The sequence below is a fragment of the Muscardinus avellanarius genome (genome assembly GCF_963383645.1).
Source record: "Muscardinus avellanarius genome assembly, chromosome: 10".
Lineage (NCBI taxonomy): Eukaryota > Metazoa > Chordata > Mammalia > Rodentia > Gliridae > Muscardinus > Muscardinus avellanarius.
In genome coordinates, this window is record NC_137796.1 from 104,605,271 (window position 1) to 104,619,148 (window position 13,878).

The window sequence follows — 13,878 nt, forward strand, 5'->3', positions numbered from 1 at the left end:
TCGGGAGACTAGGATGGGAGGATCACGGTTCATGGACAGTCTCTGCTACTTAGCAAGGCCCTCTGCAAATCAGTTAGACCCTGTTTCAAAAAATAAAAAAGACTAAAAAGTAGGGCTGAGGGTGTAGCTAGGAGGTACAATGTTTCTGGGTTCCATTCCCAGTAACAAAAAAAAAAAAAAAAAGAAAAGAAAAAGAAAAGAAAAAAATCCTGTATTTAAGTAGATTGGTAAAAACTTAGTCTGACAAGGCAAGGCCAAGGACTCAAGAGAATATGGATTAATGGTAACCTTTATACATTGCTTATATGGGTGTAAAATGGAAAAAACAACTGCTCTGGAAAATAATTTAGCTATTCTGAAAATAACATTGTATACCCTTTTGAGATCCAACAAACCCACCCTAGAAATGCTCAATGTACTTTGCCTAAAGACAGAAATTTCACAAAAGTAATATAAGAACTACAATAAAACTGGAAATTAATCAATCAAACTTGATAGATGTTCAGAATAACAAACTTTGGTGTATTAATCCAATAGATTCTTATAATGCTATAAAAATAAGTAAGTAAAACTATACAAAACAACATGGAGCTAGGCGTGGTGATGCACGCTTGTAATCCCAGCATTTGGGAGGCTGAGACAGGAGGATCGCAGTTTGAGGACAGCCTCAGCTACTTAGTGATGTCTTTTGCAATTCAGTGAGACCCTGTTTCAAAATAAAGAATAAAAAATAGGATTGGGGGTGTAGCTCGGAAGTAGAATGCCTCTGGGTTCCATTCCTAGTACCGCAAAAAAACAAAAACAAAAACCATGGATAAGGTTAAGAAATATTTATAAAAGAAAAACAATTAGAAAACTATATTTAGCTAAAAATAAAACTAAATATATTTGTTCATATGTGACATTCATAATGAAATTGTACCTTATAAAATTTAATAGAATTATAAGCTTCAAATTTACATGTTATTTCAAGACTCTGAAGAGGGACAGGAAGCATGGGTACAATGAAACATAAATTCAAATTATTTGCAGTATTCCACTTGCTTGGATGAGTGGTGGGTGGTTTTTTATTCTTTATTTTAAAACAGGGTCTCACCGAGTTATGGAGGGCCTCACTAAGTAGCCGAGGCTGGCCAAGAACAAGCGATCCTCAGGTCTCAGCCTCCAGACTGCTGGGATTACAAGCGTGCGCCACCACGCCCGGCTATCCTCTCACTTCTTAAAGGTCCTAAATGATTTCACTTCTGTTATTTCATGATGAGAATTAAATTTCAACATGAGTTTTAATGAAGCAAACTATTGCAATGTATAAAGTATGAAGTGTGTGCACACAGCTTCAAGACACATTTTACATTCCATACATCTTTACAGTGTACAAGTTTTTTAGTATATTCAAACATTTAAGCAATCACATCAATTTTAGCTAACTTTCAGATTTGGGGGCCCTAGAGAAGTCACATCCTCATCTCACCCATCCTCCAATTCTTGGTTCCATTCTATTTTATCTGTATAAAATTTGCCTTTCTGGGCATTTTAAAAAAGATGAATAATGGACCATAAATCTATTTGGTTGGGATACTGGGGACTGAACCCTTTTTGATAGTCCACTTTGAAACTGTCTCATTAAGTTGCTGATTATAGCCACTGTGCCAGACTGACATTCTCTTTTTTGAATGCCTTCATAGTGTCTTTTCAGGATTCATGCAGGTTGTATAGCAGGTAGCAGTATTTCATTACTGAATATTATTCTACCATATGAATAGGCCACATTTTATTTATCTATTTATTAATCAAAGGACATTTGTGTTGTTACAATTTTTGGCAAGTATAAATAATACTGCTGTGAATATTCATGTAGAAGCTTTTGTGTGAACATGTTTTAATTTTTGTGTGTATATCTACATAAAGGTAGAGCTGCTTGATCGCAGGTTCAAGGCCAGCCTCGGCTACTTAGTGAGGCCCTCTGCAACTTAGTGAGTCCCTATTTCAAAATAAAGAAAAAAATATAGGGCTGAGGATGTAGCTCAGAGGTAGAATGCCCCTGGGTTCAATCCCCTGTACCGCAAAAAAAAAAAAAAGGATTGGGTAAAAGGAAAAAGAGAAATGGAAAAAACATAATGAGGCTGCTAATATTTAAGTTGGGAATGAATCTTCCATAAAACTGTTAGGTAACGAGGTAGGCATAAACACTGGAAGGTACAATAATAAAAATGTTTACAATGTAGGACCACCCCAAAACTGCCTTTGGCTCCTCTAAACTTGCCCATACATTGATAGACCCATTTTGGGGGGCTGTTGACTTGGTTACAACCTTCCTCCCTTAAGAACTTAGGGGAATTCCAGGGTCCTAGGTACCTGATAACCACTTGGGATGGTCAGAGGAAGACACATGCACAGTGACTTTATTATATAAACCATCTTGTCAATCATCCCCATCAATCAAATGACAGCAAGATAGGAAGAAAAAGCAGATAAAATAAAAATACCATCACCTCTACCAGGGGTCTCTAACCTTTGAATTGAGACAACTGCCTCACTCTTGATTATACTTTCCCTAATAAAACTTTTTGCTTGCACAACACACTGCTCTGTTGTCTCCTATGAATTCTTTCCTTCAAGCACACACAAACCATGGACTTCACACTTGTGACAAAAGTATGAAGGAAAAATGAATTTGTGTTAGTTTTGCTATTGCACCACACGCTACAAGTACCAAGTGTGTGATGAGTGTTTGGTTAATATGAAAGCAGAGCTGGGTATGATGGCAAAGACAGAAAGGTCCAGGTTCATAGACAGCCTCAGCTACTTAGTGAGCCCCTTTGCAACTCAGTGAGACCCTGTTTCAAAATAAAGAATAAAAAATAGGGTTGGGGATATAGCTTAAAGGTAGAATGCCCCTGGGTTCCATTCCCAGTACTGGGGGGAAAAAAAAAAAAACCTTCCTTTCTACTCAGGGATATTTGTGCCACTAAACTACATCCTGGTTACTTTTATGTTTTGAATCAGGATGTTAATAAATTGTTTAGCCTGGCCTCAGCATTCTAAGTAGCTGAAGTTACAGACATCGGCAACAGTTTCTGACTCAAATAGAAGTTTATTATTTTTTGCATTACTTGAGATTGAACCCAGGAACACTCTACCACTGAGTTACATTCCAACCCATTTATTTTTATTTTTAGATGAAGTCTAAGTTGCCTATACTGGCCCTGAACTTTTGATCCTCTAGCCTCAAACTAGATTACTGGGATTACAGGTATATGTACCTATCTCATACAGTAGGTTATTAAAATGTTTAATGAAGATTTGCTTAAAAATTAACCTCTGAAAAGCCACCTAGAGTTATTCTTTTTATTTTTTTGCAGTACTGAAGATTAAACCTAGCATTTCTCATATGCTAGGTAAGTGCTCTACCAATCCACTACAATCCCAGCCCTATTCGGTCCTTAATAAAGAATACCATAATGGACCTTAGAAACTTTTGCCATGGGTATCTCTTAAGCTTTTTCATATTAACATCCAGTATACACAATAAAGCTTCAGAGGCATAATAGAAATTGCCATTTTCAATATATGTAAAAAGGACCTCTATATAATTAATGGTTCAATTTAGTGAGATTCATAAATATCTCTTATAGCCCTAAATGCTTAATCAGGAATTCAAAAATTCAAATTATATGTGATTATTATCTCCCTTCGCTCTAAAAAGTCAGTTATTTCTCCCTAGATACTGCCTGACTACAAACTGTCCAACCTAGACTGGTAAAAATAAATAAATAAATAAGAAGAATATACTGAGTCTAATGATACACATCTGTATTCCCAGCTACTAAGAAGGCTGAAGCAGACTTATCACAAGTTTGAGGTCAGACTGGGCAACATAGAAAGACCTTGTCTCAAAGTAAAAAATAAAAAGAACTGGGGATATGGCTTAGTGTTAAAGCATCTGCTGCTCAAGCAAAGGCCCTGCCTGCATTCACATCCCCAATACCACAATAAAAAATAAAAATTAAAAATGTGAAAAATAAAGTTATCTGAATCTACTGTAAAGCATATTGTAATGTATTTCAGTGGTATGTGTTGACATTTAATGCAGCCTCAGAAAGTAAATGCAAAAATTTGAAAGACTGAGTAGAAGATGGTTCTTTTTATTATCTCACTTAACCTAATGAAAACAAATACTCTTACATGCTTAAAGTTAGTATGAAGGTGAGTGTAGTGGTACATACTTGTAATCCAAGTACTTGGGAGACTGAGAAAGAAGGATCAGAGATTTGAAGCCAGCCTTGGCAACTTAGTGAGGCCCTCCATAACTTAGTGAGACCCTGTTTCCAAATAATAAAACCAGGCTGGTGGTAAAAAAAAAAAAAAAAAAAAAAACTTGGAGGAAGAATAGCTCTAGGTTCAATCCCCAGTACAAATAAGAATTAGATTACTTTGGTTTTTATAACTATCCAAAATATCAAAACTTTATCATTTGAAATGAAATACATATCCTTATAGTATAAGAGAGCTATGAAGAGCTGGGCATGGTGGCGCACACTTGTAATCCCAGCATTTGGGAGGCTGAGACAGGACAGCTATTAGTGAGGCCCTTTGCAACTCAGTGAGACCCTGTATCAAAATAAAGACTAAAAATTAGGGCTGGGGGTGTAGCTCAGAGGTAGAATGCTTCCTGGTTCCATCTGTAGGAAAAAAAAAGAGCTATGAAGGACTAGGAGTGCAGTTCAGTGGTTGGATGCTTGCTTGGCATGTGCAGAGTCATGTTTAATTCCCAGCACTACCAGAAAAAGAGATAAATACAATGGATGCATAGACAAAGATGAAAAGATGGCACAATTAATTTCATAAGAAAGTTGAAGGAGCTGGACGGAGTGGCCCATGCTTGTAATCCCAGTATTTGTGAGGCTGAGACCAGAGGATCACAGTTTGTGGACAGCCTCAGCTACTTATTGAAGCTCTCTGCAACCTAGTGAGACCCTATGTCAAAATAAAGAATAAAAAATAGGGCAAGGGGTATAGCTCGAAGGTAGAATGCTCCGGGTTCCATCCCTAGTACTTAAAAAAGATAGTTGAAGGAAATATGATAAAATTGAAGACTGAAATATATCAAGGAAATAAGATAAAACTGAAGACTGAGATGAAGAGTGCCAATGAAGTAAGTAGAACAGAAGATTCAAGATTGTACCAAAGCCAGGCATGGTGGTGCAGGCTTGTAATCCCAGTACTTGGGAGGCTAGACAGGAGGATCACAGGTTCATGGCCAGTCTCAGCTACTTAGTGAGGTCTTCTGCAACTTCATGAGACACTGTTTCAAAAGTAAAGAATAAAAAATAGGGCTGGAGGGTTGTAGCTTGGAGGAAGAATGACCCTGGGTTCAATTCCTGGTATCATATACACACAAGCTTGTACCTAGTCAGGCATGGTGGCAGATACCTATCATCCCAGTACTTGGGAGGCTGAAACAGGAGAATGGCAGGTTTGAGGATAAACTCAGCAACTTTGCAGGACTCTCAGCTACCTATCAAATCTGTTTCAAAACAAAAAATAGTAATAAGATCTGAGGTTGTAGAAGAGAGATAGAATGTCTCTGGATTCTATCCTCAGTATCCCCTCCCACCACACACGCAAAGCTTGTTAACTAGATTACACTATTTCCTAATGTACACAATTTCCAGTAAGGCACTGCTCATACACTTCTATTAAAGAAGAAGTCAATAATCAGGATGTGATCTATGCATTTTTGCAGACCAGAATTCAGTATTAATTTTATTAAGGTCAATTAAACACTTCTAAAAAAGAATTGAGGAGCCGAGCATGGTGGAGCACGTTTGTAATCCCTGTGCTTGGGAGGCGGAGACAGGAGGATCCCGCATGTTCAAAGCCAGCCTCGCTGACTTAAGAGACCCTGTTTCCCAATTTAAAAAAAATGTAAAATAGGTCTGGGAGTGTAGTCTGGAGGTAGAAGGGCTTCCAGGAACCCCAGTACCACCAAAAAAAAAAAAAAAAAAAAAAAGAAAGAAAGAAAGAAAAAAAAAAGAATTGAGGAATTTAAACTAAAAAACATTTCACAAAAGCTGAATTCGGCTTTGTACTTCAGTTCTATGCTTTATTTTTGCATTTTCAATAGCTTTTCTGGTATACAAATTGTTTATCTTGCTGCAGCACACGCCTGTAATTCCAGTACCTGGAAGACTAAGACAGAAGGATGGAAGGTTCACAGTCAGCCTTGTCAATTAGTGAGGCTTTATGCAAATGGGGGAAGGACCTTATTTCCAAATAAGAAATAAAATCAGGTTGAGAGTGTAGCTCAGAGGTAGAATGCCTCTGGAGTCAATCCTCAGTACCACAAAAAATAAAATGTTTATCCTGGAACATTTTCCCTCATTTGTTTTGTAAATATTCATGTCACAGGTAATTTAGCAGCCACAAGTAAATATAAAAAATTATAATGAAAATAACAGTTTCAATCTAGAATAACAGCCCATTTAAGTAAATTTAACAATTTGTCTAGTATAAATTATTCGGTGTAATTGTCTTTTGCTAGATCTTTTTTTTTTTTTTTTTTTTTTTTGCGGGTCTGGGGATGGAACCCAGGGGCATTTGACCTCCGGGCTACACCCCCTGCCCTATTTTTTATTCTTTATTTTGAAACCGGGTCTCACTAGGTAGCTGAGGCTGTCCGCGAACCGTGATCCTCCAGGTCTCAGCCTCCCTAATGCTGGGATAACAAGCGTGCGCCACCACTCCCGGATCTTTTGCTAGATCTTAACCACTGACAACTCCTAGCCTGTAAGAGCGAGCAAACGTGTTATCTAACGATGTCAGAAGGTTCGTCTTTAACACAGCAGCATGTTAAAGCAGAAGTCCGTTTTCTCAGGGTTTTATGCAGAGGGACAGATTAATTACTCTTTCCTTTGTGTAGACATGGTCTTGAACTGGCTTGCCAAAACTGAAGAAGGGTGAGGGAGGGCAGACAAGAGAAAGAAGAAAACTGTTTTGCTGCCGTTGTTTGCCGTTTTAGATATCCATAAAAGTAAACTTCTACGTTGAAGAAGGCTTGCAGTCACAGCCTCTCCACACCGGGAACTCAAGTGTGCTGGGCTCCTTCCCGGCGCTTCAGCACAGCGCTCAGAGGCCCCATCCTCCCCGCTTCCCGGGGGTCGACTTCGGAAGATCAAGGACGGCCGCCGGGCGAGAGAGACGCCGCCGTTAACTGTGAGGGCCTGCCTCATTGTGTTTCAGATGAAGATGACTAAAGCCACTCCGGTCAGCCTTGCACGGGGCTCCAGGAGCTGGGGGCGGGGGCTAAACTTTGTGGGTTGACTTGGAAGAGCGCTCGGGACAGAACCGAGCTTTGACTTACTGGTCAAGAAAAACAAAAACAAACAAACAAACAAACAAACAACACCGAGGCCACGGCCCCCCGCCCCGCGCCAGGCCGGCTCCTCGCGGGCCCCTGGACGCCAGCGCCTGGGCGGCCGCCTTCCACTCTCCAAGCCCCGCGGCCACCGGCGGTCGGCCGCCCGGGCCTCGCGACCCGCCTACGCCGGGCCACAGCCCTCCGCCGCCGCCGCCATGCCCGCGCCAACGTACCTGAGGCGGCGCCGGCCCCTCCGGCCAGCCTCAGCCGCCACCTGCAACCGCCGGGAAATGACCCGAGCCCCCCGGGCCGGCCCTGATAAATCCCCTCTCCGCCCGCCCTCTGGGACGACCGGCCAATGGCAGCGCGGCCCTGAGGCAGCCCGACCAATCAGAGGCGTCCTGGCGAGATGGGCGGGGCGGAGGGCCGCGGCGGGAATTGGAAGTCGGCTGGCGGACGCGAGCTTCGCTGCCCAGGCGCCTGTACCCGCCAGCGCCCTGCCAGGCCTGAGGGGGCGCTCCGGCCAAGCCCGGCTTGGTATTTCGGGAATTACCACTTGTAAAACCCCGTTTACATAAAAGGCTCCCGCAACAGCCGTGGTGTGTGGATCAGAAAAAGTTAAAGACGGCACTAAAATATGTATCGAAGCCTTCGCAAGGGCTCTGCGCCCCTAATGCCCGCGATTAGGGAGGCTGAGGCAGGAAGATCGTAAATTTGAAGGCCAGCCTGGGCAACTTATTGGGACCCTATCTTAAAAAGCAAGAAGGGTCGGGCATTGTGGCATATGCTTGTGAACTCAATACTTGGGCGGCTGCGACAGGAGAATGGTTCTCAGCAACCTAGTGAGATGGTGTTTCCAGATAAATAATAAAATCCGGGCTGGGGGTGTAGCTTAGAGGTTCAATCCTCATTACAAAACAAAACAAAAAGGGTTGTTATGTAGCTTAGTGGTAGAGCACTTGGCAAGGCCCTGTGTTCAATCCTGAATATGACAAAAATAAAAAATAAAAATAAAAATAGTAAAAATAAATCATTTAAAAGCCGATGGGGTGGCCCATGCCTAAAATCCTAGTACTAGGGAGGCTGAGACAGGATTGAAGCCAGCCTCAACAATTTAGTAAGGCTCTCAGCAGCTTAATGAGACCCTGTTTCAAAATAAAACATAAAAGCCAGGTGTGGTGGTGCATGCTTGTAATTCCAGCATTTTGGGGAGGCTGAGACTGGAGGATCGCAGTTCAAGGACAGCCTCAGCTACTTAAGTGAGGCCCTTTGCAATTCAGTGAAACCCTGTTTTAAAAGAAAGAATAAAAAATAGGGCTGGGAATATACCCCGGAGATAGAATGTCTCTGGGTTCCATCCCCAGTACTACAAATATATATATAATTTAAAAATAGGAGTAAGGTGTATCTCAAAGGTAGAATGCATCTGAGGTTCAATCCCTTGTGCTGAAAAAAAAAAAGTATATTATGGAGTTTTTGGAAGCCCCTCAAAGGCTACAATTCAGAAGAGTGGTCCTAGCTCTTTTATTTTTTGTTTGTTTGTTTGTTTTTACATACTGGAGATTGAACTGAGGGGCATTCTACCTCCGAACTACAACCCCATCCCTATTTTTTGTTTTGAAACAGGGTCTGAGTTGCAAAGGGCCTCACTAAGTAGCTGAGGCTGTCCATGAACCTGTGATCCTGTCTCAGCCTCCCAAATGCTGGAATTACAAGTGTGAGCTACCACACCAGACTCTCTTTTCTTTCCCTTCCTCTCTCTCTCTTTCTTTCTTTCTCTCTCTCTCTCTCTCTCTCTCTCTCTCTCTCTCTCTCTCTCTTTCTCTTTGTTTTCTTCTTGGTAATTAGAACACAGGAGGCTTCTATCCCTGTTCCAAACCCCAGCCCTTTGTATTTGTTCTGAAATGGAGTCTTGCTAAATTTCTCAGGCAGTCCTCAAACCTTCAATCTTCCTATCTCAGACTCCCAAGTACTGGGATTATAAAATATAAATAGGTGTACGTGTGCACACACCTTATGTTCCCAGGTACTTGGAAGGCTGAGGTCAGAGAGTGGCAATTTCAAGGCTAGCCTGGGCAATTTATCAGGACCCTGTGTTAAAGTAAAATACAAAGGGCTGGGATGCTCTTGAGTGGTGGAGCTATCTAGCACACACCTGGGTTCAATCACCAGTACTGTAAAAATCAGCCAATAAATCCCTTTAGCCAGGCTTGGCGGCACATCCTTGTATTACTACTTCTTGGGAGGCTGAGATAGAAGGATCACAGGTTGAGTACAGCCTTAACAAGTAGTAAGGCTTTCAGCAACCTCATAAGACCCTGTTTCCAAATAAAAATAAAATAGGGCTGGAAGTATAGCTCAGAGGTAGAATGGCTCTGGGTTCAACTCCAAATGCCACAAAAAAGTAACTCCTTTTCACCAATCAAAGTGGCACATGCTTGTAATCCCTTCATTTGGGAGGCTGAGAATGGAGGATTGTGGTTCATGGACAGTCTCAACTACTTAGTGAGGCCCTCCTCAACTTAGTGAAACCCTGCTTCAAAATAAAGAATAAAAAATAGGGCAGGGGTTGTAGCTCGGAGGTCGAATGCCCCTGGGTTCCATCTCCAAACCTGCAATAAATAAATAAATAAATCCTTTAGGTACTACTTCTCAGTAGAACCTTGACTGATAAAATTATATACTGTTAGCCAGGTGTGGTGGTGCACGCTTGTAATCCCAGCATTCAGGAGGCTGAGACAGGAGGATCTTGGTTCAAAGACAGCCTCAGCTACTACTTAGTGAGGCCCTTTGCAACTCAGTGAGACCTTGTTTCAAAATAAAGAATAAAAATTGGCTGGGGGTGTAGAATGCTCCTGGGTTCCATCCCCAGTAACAACAACAACAAAAAAAAAAAAAATCATATACTGTTAAATATAGGAAAAACTGTCAGCTTTACAAATTTACTTACATACTAACAAGTAAGGGGCAACTAGTAGTCTGAATTCTTATCCTAGATAAATCTCGGTATACCTGGAAATATGTACCTGGATTTCCCATCTTATATTGAGCTCTGGAATGTGGTAAGTGAAGATAAGGCGTAAAGTCAACTGTTTTTTCTTGTACAAAGCAGATGGCCCTGGCTATTGGAATTGCTTGTCATGGAATGCCTACCTCATGGGTAGTCTCTACACCCAAAAGTATATGGTCTAAGACTTAGCGTTTCCAGGGGGGCATTAGAGAGTGCTTACACGTCCATGTGTGATAGGATGCAAAAGATGAGGGGTGACCACCTCTTTTGGTAAATACCATTTTATTGAAACAGAGCCATGCTTATTCGTGCACGTATTGTCTACTGTGGATTTTGTACTGTATAAGAGTTGCATGTTTCCATCAGAGACCAGAGGCCCCAGAGAATCTCTGGAGAAGTGGTGGCCCAATGCTTCCACTGATGACAACTAGAAAAAAAAAAAAAGTAAATATTATAAAATCACAGAGGCGTTATTAGAGAGCAGTGAAATCAATGAAGCAAAAGTTTAAAATTTACAGAGAAGGGGAAAAAATTCAGAACTGCTTCAACTGTTGGAGAGCCAATTTCTTAGTCATTTGTTAACTCGGGACATAGATGAAGGATCAAAGTGCCTCCCCTCGGGGGAGGGGGGCGTAGATAAATCAACAAATGTTAGCAATCATGTGAACTAGAGTAAGAAAACCTGAAGCCTTGATTGTCTCTTTGACAAATGGGCTTCTTCTTAAACCTTTTAGTAAGGGAAGGGAGGGGAGCTCACTAGTAGAGGACTCGCCTGCCAGGCACAAAGCCCTGGGTTTGGTTCCCAGCACCACTCAACAAACAGAAACACACCACCTTCCCAACAACAAAACACAAAGCTATAGTTAGATACAGAATGTCCCCGAGAAAGCTTATTAATATAAAGGGTTGATATAGTTAAGTCACGGGAACTGTAACCTCATCACTGGATAAACCCATTGTAAGGGGTTTATCTGGGTGGCAACCTAGGGCAGAGGCGGGGAAGGGGTGGCCCAGGGGGGACTGTGCACCTATCTTTGACTCCCCTTGCGTGCTTGTGCTTGGCTTCTGGCCTCTGTGATATGAGGAGCAGACCCGTGTGCTCACTTTTTTCTCCCTGCTTTCCATGTCCTGAGTACCAGCTCTGTACCCCAGCCTTGCATGGACTGACACCTGAATGCACCCCAAAAATGAGCAAATAAATTTTCCTTCCTCTAAGTTGAGTGGTCAGGCTTTTTGTACTATGGCAGTGAGACTGCTGCCTGAGAGATCCAACCAGAAAATTCTTTTATATTTTCAAACAGAAAGTTTTACCTAAGCCAGGCTTGGTGGCCGGCATTTGTAATCCCAGCATCTGGGAGGCTAAGACAGGAGGATCTGGGTTCGTGGCCAGCCTTAGCTACTTAGTGAGGTCCTTTGCAACTCAGTGAGAACCTGTTTAAAAATAAAGAATAAAAAAATAGGGCTGGGGGTGTAGCCCGGAGGTAGAATGCCCCTGGGTTCAAATCCCCAGTACCAAAAAAAGGGCAAAACTTTTTTTTTTTTTTTTTTTTTTTTTTTTTTTTTTTTTGCGGGTCAGGGGATGGAACCCAGGAGCATTCAACCTCCAAGTACCCCCCTGCCCTATTTTTTATTCTTTATTTTGAGACAGGGTCCCACTGACTTGCAGAGGGCCTCACTAAGCAGCTGAGGCTGTCCGCGAACTGTGATCCTCCAGTCTCAGCCTCCTGAATGCTGGGATTACAAGTGTGTGCCACCACGCCGGCTCAAGGCAAAGCTGTGTGTGTGTTGGGGGGTGTACTGGGGATGGAACCCAGAAACACTGTACCTCCAAGCTATTCCCTGCCATTTTAATTTTTTTGCTTTGAAACAAGGTCCCACGAGGTTGCTGTCTCCCTATGTTGTTGAAGCTGTCCTCCAACCTGCGACTTTCCTGTCTCAGCCTCCCAAGTGCTGGGATTACAGGTGTGCACCACCATGCCCGATTTACATATTTACTATAAAACCAACATTTGAGGGCAGAATGTAGAAACAAAGAAAAATGATCTTTCGAATAAACATGTTTTCAGGCAGGGGCAGGAGCGTGGTACAGACCCTGCTATGGAGGCCGGGGCGTCTCCAGTGCAGCTCCTTACAGACCCAGCTTGGTGCGCCTCCAGTGTCTCCTCTTGGAGTTGTACCGGATTTTATTTCCAGTTTTCATCTGAACCCACTGTGGAACGGGGCGATTTTGCTTTTGTTTCTTGGCCAGGAACCGCTTGATCCGGAAAGTCTTGTGAGAAGACATGGCGCGAGAGGAGTCAAGTGGCAGGACCAGGACGCTGGAGGGAGGGCGATGCTGGAGGGCGCCGTCTAGTGGCTAAAAGCAGACATGATAAAAGCGGTGGGCAACAAGACCGCGGAGCGAGCCGGACACAACGAAACAAATCAGGGCTGAAGATACGGACTTTGAAATAAATGTGATATGCTCAAGGAAGCAGAGGAAGTGGCAGAGAGGATATGAAAGATGACAGGGACTATCACCAGATTCAGTTTTCTTTTTCTTTTTTTTCTTTTTTGGATACTAGGGGTTGAACCCAGAGGCATTCTACTTCTGTGCTATACCTCCAGCCCTATTTTATTTTTTTATTTTGAAATAGGGTCTAAGTCGTGAAGGGCCTCACTAAGTTGCTGAAGCTGGCTATAAACCTGTGGTCTTCCTTTCTCAGCCTCCCAAAGACTGGGATTATAAGTGTGTGCCACTACGATTCTTTTTTAAAAACAGGGTCTCACTAAGTTGTGGAGCATCTTGCCAAGTTGCTAGGTTGGCCCCAAACCTGAGGTCATCTTGTCTCAGGCTCCCAAAGACTGGTATTACAAGCGTGTACCACCACACCCAGCTTAAAAAAGAAAATCGACTGCTGGGCTGGAGGTGTGGCTCAGTGTCAGAGCACATGCTTAGCATGTGCAAGGCCCTGAAAAGCCCCAGCATCTCAACAACAAAGAAAACAACTGTACATTACAAAAATTAAAAAAAATACAAAGACTATGAGCCAGACGCAGTGGTGGTATGTGCCTGTTCCTCAGCTACATGGGATGCTGAGGCAGGAGGACCTCTTGAGCCAGGAGTTTGGGGCCAGTCTGAGCCACATATCAATATCCTATCTCAAAAACAAACAAGCAAACAAACCTATTGGACATTAAGAACTCAATAGCCGAGTTTCCCTGTGAATGTACACAGGAGAAGACAAAATGAATAAACCCAAAAGACGGAGCAATAGGGATGTCTCACAAACAAAACACAGGGTGTGAACGACCAGGGATAAAAAGTGTTCCAGAATAAGGAGATAATAGAAGCACAAATTCACAAAGCAGTATGAATTCCAAGGGGATAAATCCAAAGAAAATCACACCTGGAACATTTTACATTCCTTAACAATGGGCACATTTGATTAAAACTGCTGAAATTAAAGACAAAACTTTAAAGCATGATTGAACAAAAACTGTCTTCAGAAGACAATTAGTAGCCTGG

General features: G+C 42.3%; 1 protein-coding gene across 1 annotated transcript; it reads right to left on the minus strand.

The window, feature by feature from the left end:
- Positions 1-12,498: 12,498 nt before the first annotated feature.
- LOC308267773 (large ribosomal subunit protein eL39-like) lies at positions 12,499-12,654 on the minus strand (the record flags this gene model as incomplete). Its single annotated transcript, XM_080702686.1, has 1 exon — positions 12,499-12,654. One exon carries the CDS (start codon positions 12,652-12,654, stop codon positions 12,499-12,501), a length of 156 nt encoding a protein of 51 aa, XP_080558812.1.
- Positions 12,655-13,878: the final 1,224 nt, after the last annotated feature.